This window comes from Barbus barbus (genome assembly GCF_936440315.1).
Source record: "Barbus barbus genome assembly, chromosome: 41".
NCBI lineage: Eukaryota > Metazoa > Chordata > Actinopteri > Cypriniformes > Cyprinidae > Barbus > Barbus barbus.
Genome location: NC_136719.1, coordinates 14,167,321 through 14,179,624, shown reverse-complemented (window position 1 = coordinate 14,179,624; position 12,304 = coordinate 14,167,321). Strand labels below are relative to the sequence as shown.

At 35.9% G+C, this 12,304-nt stretch overlaps 1 protein-coding gene across 4 annotated transcripts in view; it reads right to left on the bottom strand.

Moving 5' to 3' along the window:
- Nucleotides 1-12,304, bottom strand: part of LOC306860844 (agrin-like) — a 262,672-nt gene that overhangs the window by 43,631 nt on the left and 206,737 nt on the right. For all 4 annotated transcript variants that reach the window (XM_079402799.1, XM_079402800.1, XM_079402802.1 and 1 more), the window contains 7 exons: nucleotides 9,997-10,139; nucleotides 9,760-9,865; nucleotides 6,376-6,492; nucleotides 4,789-4,953; nucleotides 4,008-4,151; nucleotides 1,401-1,525; nucleotides 1,201-1,306 (listed from right to left, as the gene is read on the bottom strand). In XM_079402799.1, the coding sequence (XP_079258925.1) occupies nucleotides 1,201-1,306; nucleotides 1,401-1,525; nucleotides 4,008-4,151; nucleotides 4,789-4,953; nucleotides 6,376-6,492; nucleotides 9,760-9,865; nucleotides 9,997-10,139 (906 nt within the window). The remainder of the gene's footprint in view (nucleotides 1-1,200; nucleotides 1,307-1,400; nucleotides 1,526-4,007; nucleotides 4,152-4,788; nucleotides 4,954-6,375; nucleotides 6,493-9,759; nucleotides 9,866-9,996; nucleotides 10,140-12,304) is intronic.

Here is a 12,304-nt window from a genome sequence, read left to right as displayed (position 1 = left end):
ACACCTGCATCAAAACCCCCCATACCCATACCCATCCCACACACAGTGACCCCATTCCTAAATATGGGCAATGCAGTTTGCCCCAACAAACCTTGTAAAACTGCAAAAATTAATGTCCTTAATCTGTATTTTTCTCTTGTTTTCCAGTTTAAGCACCTAAACATCCTTAATGTAAAGCGATTTTGTGTAATATCGCTTTACATTAAGGATTCTCTTTTTTTCAGAGAATATTGTGGGAATTTTTTTTATTTATTTAAATTTTTATTGTATTGTTCATCTCCTCACACAATTTTGTTACAAACACATTTAAAATAAATTTAAAAATAAATTTTCTGACTAAACAAAAATAATTTCCGAAAGGATAATAAACTTAAACTTGAACTTAAATTTGATAAAAAATACAATAAAAATTAATAATTAAGAAACACATTAAAATGAAAAAATCCAATGACTTATGTTAGAAATACAATGACATTTAGAAAATACATTAAATATACATTCTCTGAAAAAAAATATGTTGAAATGGACAAAATAATAGAGTAAAAATACAAAATGCATTCTCTGAAAACATTTTTATCTAAGATTATACTACACCTTTTTATTTGTCAAATAGCCTATTTATCTTGGTTTATTCATGTTTATAATATTCTACTGGAAAAAAGACAATAATTCAATCAAGAGAGGTTCATGAGCCAACGACTTTCTTAATTGTGACCCTGGACAACAAAACCAGTCATAAAGGTCTTTTTTTTATTATTAAGATTTAAGCATCATCTGAAAGCTGAATAAATAAGCTTTCCATTGATGTATGGTTAGGATAGGACAATATTTGGCCACTATTTGAAAATCTGGAATCTGAGCGAGCAAAACAATCTAAATACTGAGAAAAACACCTTTAAAGTTGTCTTTAGCAATGCATATTACTAAACAAAAGTTTTGATATATTTATGGTAGGAAATTTACAAAATATCTTCATGGAACATGATCTTTACTTAATATCCTAATGATTTTTGGCATAAAAAATATGATAATTTTGACCCATACAATGTTTTGTTGGCTATTGCTACAAATATACCCGTGCTACTTATGACTGGTTTTGTTGTCCAGGGTCATAATTTATCACTCACACTTTCTTAGATGTCTGTATGCGTTAGTGCAAAAAAATAGATAACAAATCTGATTTCTAGAGGCTAATCTCACCTTTGCACTGGCCTAAATGCTCCACAGTGATCTCTTTATCTTGTCTGCATGCGATGGTCCTCAGCTGGCATTGGTCTGCATAGGTGACCCCATCAGAACCACATACCTGTCCACAAACATGTCCATGTCTATTATTAGAAAAGAAATCTTCATCACTAAAGTAGGTGTAGAGTGTGGATCTATGGCTTATGCAAGCTCACCTTGGTCTTGTTTTTCTTATCACAATCTGGCGACGGGCACTCACAGTGAGCCTGTCCGTTCACCTCCACACATGATGCCCCAAAGTGGCACTCAAGCTCATCACAGGACTTGGGTGCCTCAGGTCCTGTGGAACAGATTGACCTCTGGCTAATTCATAACTGATATTTGAACTTTTAAGGGTTTCTGAAAGCTAACACACATGGACAAACATGTGGGAAACCAGCATCACAAAACACAATATATGCTGGTCATTTCATTGTGGGCTACTTGTTAATCCACTTCTGATAAAAACCCTGCAACCTCCTCCACAGATATTCATCATAAAGATGGACTTGCATCAGTAGCAGAGCCGGGACCTTGCCTGCCACAGAAGTCTACTCTTTACTCTGACATCAGAGCACTGGGCTGCACTGCCTGGCCTGCAGCATTGACTGGCTTCCTCTTCTGCACTTTCATGTGGCAGCTTTTATCTGGCAGGAACGCTGCATGGACACTTCTATGCTGGGACTGTTGAGTTCATTAAGCTCTTCACTTGCTGTCAATAGCTGATGGTAACTTCATTCTACTCACTATGCCAACACAGGGGGTGACATCAGGATAGCATTTCACTGTCACCCCTGGTGTGGCATTTGAAGATTCAACTTTGAACTCATTGATTTAATTACATTATAGCATATAGTTGAATGTAGAACAAATTAATACATAGTTTTACAATCATTTGTTAATGATACCAGAAAATACTTGATGCCACAATATTTAGTATAAAGTAGCTAATTATTTGGAATTTAATCATTTTTTTTAATGGGCTTTCTACTTTTAATGCATATAATAGCATACTGTAGTCTCAGCCTTTTAAGATAATTATAATAATGAATAATTCATCATTAAAATGAAATCAATTATTCAAATAAAATTATTATTTTAGCATGATAGATACTAAATAAAATATCTTATTAGATACTAATAGATATTTAAATAAGATAAAAAAACTGTTATTTTCACATAATGAAAATGGTAAATGATTAGTGGTCGACCGATATTGTTTTTTTGACAGCCGGTGCCGATATCTTGGAAAGCAGGGTGGCCGATGGCCGATATGAAGCTGATATAATTGTATTTATTTTAATTAATATTTAAGAAATTTGAAATAATTTGTAATAAATTAGTAAAATAAACATACTTATACTTTAGATGACAAAGCATTTTTCACAAATAAATAAATATTTAATAAAAATATAATTAAAAAGGAAGTAACACTGTAACCAACTCAGTATCCTGGGAAGTTTGTGTGCATTGGGAACAATTTTTTTTTTTTTTTTAAATAAAGCCAAGGTAACACTCATTTTACATACAGCACACAGTGAAAATGGCAGGTATATGACAGTGGGCAAATGCATAAAGCGCAAAATAATTTGAAATCATGAATTTAATGTTTAAAGCATTCAATTTGCACCGAAAGTCACGCAGAGAACACACGATCATGCAGGACACACATGCACACTTCACAAGATCTCACAATTGGATTCGACTAAGTTTGCAAGGTTTGTGAAATTAAATGTTCATTAGCCATTCAAAGATTTGTTTAAATGATATAAATGCGTATTTGCTGAATGCTGATGGCAAACGAGAAATTATTATAATATTTTACTTTCTATTACTAATAATATAAAAGCAAACGTTATAATACGTTTTTGTATCCATTTTAATCCCTTTGTTTAGCAGTTCTATCTGATTATTAGACAGACTTCTATCCGTATTAGACAAAACTGTTAACAACGACGGCGAACAAGAGGGAGAATGTGAGCACTGTGTGCTCAGGCGCTGCCGTTATCAGCACCGTCAAAAAAAAAAAGTCTATCCGAACTGTCCGAACGCAACAGCCAATGCCGATATTTGAAAAATGGCAAATATCTGCGATATACCAAGGCGATATATCGGTCGACCACTATAAATGATAAATGGTCAATATTATATATTATAAAATTTTGTTTGAATTATATTATTATTATTTTATATAATATTTTGTCTGAATAAATAAATAAATAAATATTAAAAACTAAAATTAATAGTTTTAATGCTACACGTGATAATGTATAAAAATGGATATTTATTTTTAGGCTTGCAAAATATTACATTTAATATTGCTATTACATTATAGTGTTCTTAAGGATTAAAAATATAAAAAACTGGGCATATAATCATCCAAAATTGGCCACTCTACAGATATAATCATCCAAAATTGGCCACTCTACAGTATCAACAGAATATAAATAATATTATTATTAATAACTGGTACAGATATATTGTTAATTGATACCCCAGACCATCTCAATCATACTGCCGGATTCAAACCCACATCCTTCTGAGATCTTACTACTATGACATGGTTCTGACATGACACTAAAAGCCTTATTTGTCAGAACACTTTTAATTAACAAAGACTATTAATTAACCAGTGCCGCAATTTTTTTTATTATTTCTACACATGCCCAACATTGTAAAAAACAGACCTTATTATAAGTCATAAAGTCACAACCTAGCTGCAACAGAACTGCAATCCTGGAGAGATCGTCTGAGTTTTGTGCTAATTAAAATCCCGGCGTTACCTTTGTCACAGCCGTTGGCTCCCATCTTGCTGCCGTCGGGGCACACGTTGCATTTCATGCCCTTAACTCCAGGCTTACATGAGCACAGCCCTGACATCTGCTCACAGTCGTCACGAACCGAACCCACTCCATCACAGTTACACGCTGATGAGGAGAGAGAGGGAGAGAGAGAGAGGGGTGTCAGCCTTATCTGCTTGAACAGTTTTGATTAGATTCCTTGTCTCTTTCTCTTCAATTTCACTCTGACAATCTAACATCCACACATCCGCCAAATGCATGCAGGCAATCTGAAGCTGCTCCAATCTGTGACCCCACAGCTACAGCAATAGCGCTCACTCTGTGTCAGTGACCGCAGCCTGGTAAGAGTTCAAAGTGGGGTCAAGAAGCCCTGGGGTGAGAACGAACGTGGCTACAGAATGTGCTAATGCTCCGAGGACCCCTGGGACAGAGCACAAACTGTTTCAATCATGTTTGTTTTTCTATCCTTGGCTTTGTAGCGGTGTACAAACACACAAATACGTGCGTCAAAGCTTTATTGGTCTGTAGGCAGAACTTATAGGTCAAGTCACGTTGCACTCTCGTGCAGTTCCCATTACCCACGGTGGCTCGGAGGCTTAACTCGAAACGCTTGTTTTGACAGAAATTGCATTTGAGGCCGGAAGGATAGTGCACGTTACACGAGTAGGTTGTCACTTCGGATTTCGGATTAGAAAGGAACATTTAACACATTTAACAGAAAATGCCCTGAAAGCAAATCACCAGGAATAAGAGAAACGCTTACGTGTGCAGCCACTCATGTTCTCTGTAACGATGCCTCGGAAGTTCCAAAACCCGGGCTCGCAGCGATCGCACTTGAGTCCCCCGACGCCGGGTTTACAGGAGCACTGGACGGTGGTCGGGTCGCAGGTGCCTCCGTATGAGCCGTAATGATTACACTGACACACACCTAAAGAAGAAGCGGACACAATCTATAAATTGACAGCATGTGGGATGCGACAAGAAATCGTGAACAATTGCAATCAGTCGGAACATAGTTTACGTTAAGTGACGTTTTGGACTGTTGTCAGGTAGTGCTGTCAAACGATTAATCGTGATTAATCACATACAAAAAGTTTTCGTTTACATAATATATGTATGTGTACTGTGTTTATTTATTATGTATATATAAATACACACACATGCAGTATATATTTTTTACGTTTATACATGTTTATACAAAATATTTACATACATTTATATAGTTATATTATATATAAATATATTATATAAACAAAAATATTTTTCTTAAATAAGTATGCATGTGTGTATTTATATACATAATAAATATACACAGTACACACTCATATATTATGTAAACAAAAACTTTTATTTTAGATGCGATTAATCACAATTCATTGTTTGACAGCACTATTGTCAGGGTTGCAAACCGCAACAGCACATTGCCCATTTATCTATAATTGGCCATAATAAGAAAATAAGCATTTGGAATTGGCCAGAATTTTAAAACTGGTTAATCCCAACTTGAAAAAGTAAAAGTTCATCCACTCACATTTTGCATAATTAAAAATAATTACTTTTGAATATTTATTATTGTTATGCTTATAGTTCAAGAGATGTGTTTTAATTGGCATTGTGGAGATAAAAATTTGTATAACATGTCAGGATCAAGCAGAAGCCTCTGCCTGGATCAAATGAATGAATGCCCAGTACACACTTATTTCATTCAGCAAATATTGTAGAAATGTTATGTCATCTTATTAATATTAATGAGCCTATAACATTCCTTTTCCCTATGTCAGATCATTCCTATGTCCATGCTTTTATCATTTAATGTGTTTAAGACAGTGTTTGAGACCTCTACAAACATTAAACATTTAATAATATAATGAAGTAAGATTGTGAAATATTTATTGTAATAACTATTTTCTATTGTAATATATATTAAATGTCATTTATTCCTGTGATGGCAAAGCTGATGACTTTGATGGCAAAGTCATTACTCCAGTCTTCAGTGTCACATGATCCTTCTGAAATCATTTTAATACGCTGATTTGCAGCTCAATAAATATTTATTACTATTATCAATGTTGAAAACAGTTGTGTTGCAGTTTTTTGGAATCTCCGATGCATTTCTTTTTCAAAAGAAAAAAGTTCAAAAGAACAACATTTATTTAAAATAGAAATCTTTAGTAAAATTATAAAGGTCTTTACTGTCACTTTTAATCAATTTAATATGTCCTTGCTGAATAAAAAGTGTCATTTCTTTAAAGAAGTGTGTTTGGCCTAGCTTATGTCTAATATTTAACATGACTAAATTAAGCTGCCACTGAATAGATGATAGATAAGGGTTCATGGTGGTTATACGTACTAGGACACCCAGCCAGTCCAACACCAAGGGCAGCGGTCTTATTGTCTTGGCAACATCCGTAAACAGTTTTGCTACAGTGCTGGGAGGCGACGAGCTCTGGAGGAGCTGATATGATAGCTAGAGAGAAGATACAGAGCAACCAGGGGTGAGAGAGAGAGACATATTGAGATCCACAGCGTTCTTAAGACAAATTAAACTAAACAATCCAAGCTGAAATGCAATTTAGTACAGCACAATAAGAATCGCTTAAGGAGCAGAGGTGGGAGAGCCTGCATCTGGCTGCCAGATAACAATTCTATTTACAATTCCTGACACCAATTCAAAATCAGGAAAAAATTATGCTATTACCAGCCGTGAAAACAAACAATAGACCTCTAGTCGAATGTCTGGTGGGTGACATTTGACACATTCTCAGGGGCCTGTTTTCTCCATTTGTTCTCGTCTCAGATAGCACCGTTTACACCTACGCTGCAATGTCAAACAAAGATTTATGGACTCCGGGTTTATGGACGCAAATGCACAAGAGCGCAAATCAGGATGCGCTGATGTCAGTCCACTCTCGCTATAACCTAATTATACTATTTTAGCATTCCTGGCTCACATAGGGGGGACGTTTGTTGCAGTGTTTAACTATAACGTTGTGCCGGAGGCAGATGGCAGGTGCCTATTTGTCTTATCTGTGCTGTAATTTTTTTTCCCAGTCTTTCCACACTTGTTCTGTTCGAGCACTTCTTCTCTAGGCCATTGAACTGAATGGCTGCAAGGTGGCAGGTTTGTGGTTTCGAGTTCGGAGCTAGAAGGACTAGGCTGTCGTAAATCAGGGGGCCGTCGGCGTTAGCGTACACGTCCTGGGGTATAATAGTGATGTGTCACTGTGCTTTTCACAGCATTTTGTGGCTCCAGAGATGGGTTCTGCCCATACCTCATTAAACTTCTCCTCTCTGCACTGAGTCCATTATGACAAAGGTGCTTTTAATTAGATCCTTTCTTCTCGTCTCACTGCGATTCTTCACCATCCTCTTTCTACACTCGTTTGTTCTACAACACAATCCTTTCGAACACCAGCAAGGTGCTGCTAAAAGGGAGACCGATCATCTTAGAAGCATATTTTTATTGAAGTATCGTAGGTTATTGGTGATAGTAATGGCATAGATGGGGTGAAGATCACCTACCAAACTGTGGGAACAACACAATGTCAATATTATGGAAAATGGAATGTTTGTTTCTCCGTACTAAATTGAAATCACGACACCACATTATATTGAAATGAAGACAGACGAGGAACATCTGAATATTAGGGCTGGATGATATATTGAATATACAGGTACATCTAAAAAAATTGGAATATCGTGAAAAACGTTTCATTTTTTTGTAACATTTCAAAAAGTGAAACTTTCATATATATTTTACATTCATAACATGTAAAGTAAGACATTTCAAAAGTTTTTTTGTTTTAATTTTGATGATTAGAGCTTACAGCTCATTGGGTACTCTACCCACCTCTGCCTGTATATCATATGTTTTCATGTGTTTGATGCTGATTTAAACAATTTGTTTCAATAAATCATTGTCTCAGAATTTATGAGAGATTAAAAAATTCTCAACAAACTCAAACAACTCAATGCTTTGTTTCAGTTAAACTAAAACTATTACAAAATTTTGTTAATTGGAAAAAAGCTACATAAAATACAAATATTGTAAAAAATTGTACACTTAAAACTCATCTTGGAAATACTATGAAATAAAATAAGTTGAAGTTTAAGTACTAAAATTACTAAAACTAAGGGTGTGTTCACACTTGTCATGTTTGGTTCGATTAAAACAAACTCTGGTGCGATTGCTCTGTTTGTGCGATTCGTTTGAGAAAGTGTGAAAGCTGCCATCCAAACCCTGATTCGCACCAAACAAGCAGACCGAGACCGCTAAAAAGATGGGTCACGAATACGTCATTCAACCCGACCAGTCAGGTTGTGAACATATCACTATGCTTTTAGGTTCGGTATCTTTAGGTTCGCTGTCAAAAATGCCAATGTGAATGTTGAGCGGCCCAGGACCAAATGTGTCATTTTCCTTTTTGGTCCGGACCAAATAAACCAAACAAACCGAACTACAAGTGTGAACACACCCTTAAATTAAAATAGTAACATAGATAAAAAAAATTGATAAGATAAAGATAAGAAAAAATGACAAAAGCCCATTAGAATTACTAAAAGTGGAAGAAATTTACTAAAAGACTACAATTAAAAGGAAAACTGAAAATATAAAAATAAAAGATAATTCAAAATATTGCTAAATACTATGGTAATACATTAATAATATTAAAATAACACTAGTTATTTTGAGTCTTCAATCAAAACGGTAAACGTTATAAAATTAAATAATATTATATATCAAATTACATACATTAAATATCTAAATAAATATTACTAGATTTGACTTGTTTTTCATTTTTACATTAAAAGATTTTTAAATTAATCAGGCACAAAGGTTCTTTTTGGTAGAAATGCTGGTTATTCTGACTTTAAAAAAATAAAGTACATGAATATTGAAATACATATTGAAAACGGCAAAAGTATAAATATTATAAATATCAATTTAGTAGCTTTTTTGCTTAGCCCAGCTCAGTATCTCCTCTGAGCATCACAATTAGCCAACAAATTGCAAGAGGTAGCTTACAGCATCCTCTGATCTTCATTGCAAGGTTGTCTAGAGGTCACCGAAACCTAATTTCCAATTAGCAAAAAGCAGCAAGGTGCTCTGGAGGCCCGTCAGCTCTCAAAGGCACGGGTCAGAAACTGGGGAAGGAGAGACTGCAGCGTGCATGTCAAATGCAGGGCCCGATGAGATTTCCATTGATCTGAGCTGAGCCAATGGGAAGCAGCTCCCCACACCGGTTGAAAGTTCTCCAAAAGGATTTATTTTCCACAGCCATTGAAGGAGCATGACTGATCTGGCTAGAGGGCCTATGAGGCTCTGAAGCAGAAAACTCAGAGTTCGAGAAAACCATAGATAAAGGATGAGGGATGCAGCGAGCGAGGGAGAGGGAGAGAGAGAGAGAGAGAGAGAGAGAGAGAGAGAGAGAGAGAGAGAGAGAGAGAGAGAGAGAGAGAGAGAGAGAGAGAGAGAAAAGAGCACGCATGTGCGCATGCAAGTGGAGTCAAGCTAGGCTTGAAGCCTGAGGGAATCTCACACTGCTCTGATCACAGAGCCACGCTCTTCCTCTCTCTGTGGTAGACGCTCAGGTCTGGACTACACAAGCTCAAAGAAACACTGCATTCTGCTGCAGTGACTCCAACAACCATCCTGTCAGAGCTCCTGGAGTGTTATTCTTCAGATGACTGAGGAAAACATAAATATTAGAGGAAAGAAAAGGTGCTCTCTTACCTGGGCAAGGACCTTGGCTCTGGAGCAGCAAGTCCATTTGCTTCTCGCACCTGGCCTTCTTCAGCTCACACTCGCTGGTGTATGTGTTCCCATCAGAGCCACACACCTGCAAATGTTCACAGAGAGGTTAACTAGGCGCGATTAATGGATTCCACAAGATGTAGCACTAATTTTAACAAGTCAAATGCTTTGGCATTCTCTTCAAATGGAAATGGCGAGGCGCGTGAATGGACATACTGGGCTGCGCAGCACTGTCTGACAGTTGAAGTCACACACGCAGCGGTCATCCTCCATGTCGTCATCCCATGATCCGCCGTATCGTCGACAACGATCCTGCTCGCAGGTTTCAGATCCTGAACCTGAGCCTCCTGAACCACAGTCTGTTGGAACACACACAAATACCTTTGTTTACTTCATAGACCCTTTATTGATTTGAACTGTCCATAAAGTAAATCAATCATTATACTAATTCTGACTCAAACCCTTAATGCAAACACTTTTAAGTATGAAATGAGATTATTTAGTCTATTTATGGGGGGCTGAGGCATAACTATGTAAACATTTTTTTCTCCATTAGTTTGTTAAATAAATCCTCTGATAAATACATTTTTAATTCTATCCCAAAACCATTAGTTGTCTGGCATTTTTAAATGCAAAATAACATTATATAGTCCATTCATAGGTGGTTGATGCATAATATCTTTGTCTACATTAAAAGTTTTTCACCATTTTAATTATTTTTTGTCTTCACTGATATTAATACATTTTTAAAAATACAAATATTCAATCAATCTCTTAATTGACATATTCATAAACAACATGCAAAATATGTTTAAAAAAACATATTAGATAACCAAACCATGTCTAAATAAATGCAAAAATCAATAAAACAAAATTAATACTAATAATTACAATTGTATTATTATAATGTTTTGTATGAAAAATGGATATTAATTTTGAGACATTAAAAAAACAATATTTTTTTATGTTATAATCTATAACCAATAAATGGCCACATCCAATTCTATAATATTTTGTCTAAATATAAAGAAAACACTCTAACACTTTAATTTAGTTTAACTGACTTAAAATTAAATAAAACACTAAACTAAAATCAATTGTTCAATGCTAATCAAAACAAAATATTGCATTTCTTTTCAGATTTGATAAACATTACATTTAAAGGCGTTCTTAAATTATTACTGTTTTTAAAAATGAACTTTGATGACCATTAGATAATAGCAAAAGTAATCTAAATGTAAAAATGATGAGGTACCGACACATTGTGTCTTACAAACACCCATACACAGTTGTTTTCCTCATAAGAAACACAAGGCTGGTCCCCAAATGTAGCTTTGTCCACACAAAGAGCAATAACCCATGCACAACCTCAATTTACACAATATAAAAGAACAAATAAAATCACTAACACTGATTGCAGGGAGACAAACAAGCAAACTCACACGAGACCTGCGATCTGAGCATAACAGTGGGTAAGTACTTTAGAAGTCACAAAAAGCAAAGACAAATAAGACACGCAGGCACTGGGGACCTCATGCAAACACATATTTGCATATCAGTATGCTGCAAATTGTCTTCTAATAAGATAAAAATATTCCCAGGTACTCAAGCATTTTGTTTTAACTTTTGCTGCCAAGAATTAATGGACAGTGCTTGGCAAAGTATTCAGACATTCAGCGCATATGGAGCAGTGAATATTGAGATTTTCTTCACGTTGGAGTGAAGATTGAAGCAAAGGCACTGCCGGAAGAACAAGACAATGACCAGCAATGGAATTACCCAGCAACTAACGAAATAAATTAAACAAGACACCAGTGTGCCACCAGCAAAGTGTCTCTCACATTTCGATTAGAAGTGAAATAACTGACAATCTGTTATTTAACACAGGAAATCATTGTAAACGGGTGTTTCACGGCCATCTTGCATGACGTCAGTAATCACACTACATTATGTCGTGTGCAATTAGTCTCGGTGCGAGTTCATGGTTAGTTTCTCTGTGTGAAACCCTGGCGGATAAATCTCGATTCTCTCCAGGATCCAAACTTTGGGGATTATGGGTGAGGAAATCGTGAGGGTTTTTCTTCAGATGAGTCGCCTCATTAAACACACTCTTATCTAGCCTATTTAATTAGAATTAAAGTTCATTAGTCAACAAAGCTGACTTGCTGGAGATATAAAGCACCACTCTTTGTAACAGAGCATTACCGTTTGTTATTTTTAATGAAAGTTGCCGAGCAGCTCTAATAAAAAGAGTGTAAAACTTGCTGCAGTTCATAACTGCGTTTTTACCTTCATTAAGGAAAGAAAAAATGTATTTGCTGAGAAAAAAATTCTATATCTATGCATCTGTATCTATGCCTATATATATATATATATGCATATATATATATACTGTGACAAGTCGGCTGCCTCCCCCCTTATTATCATCACTACCCCGTCCCGTATTCACTGTGTCTGTCGTTTGCTCCTCCCGTCACAGTGGTGGAGAATGCGGGCAAGGCGGAGCCTAGACAGCGCAGTTGGG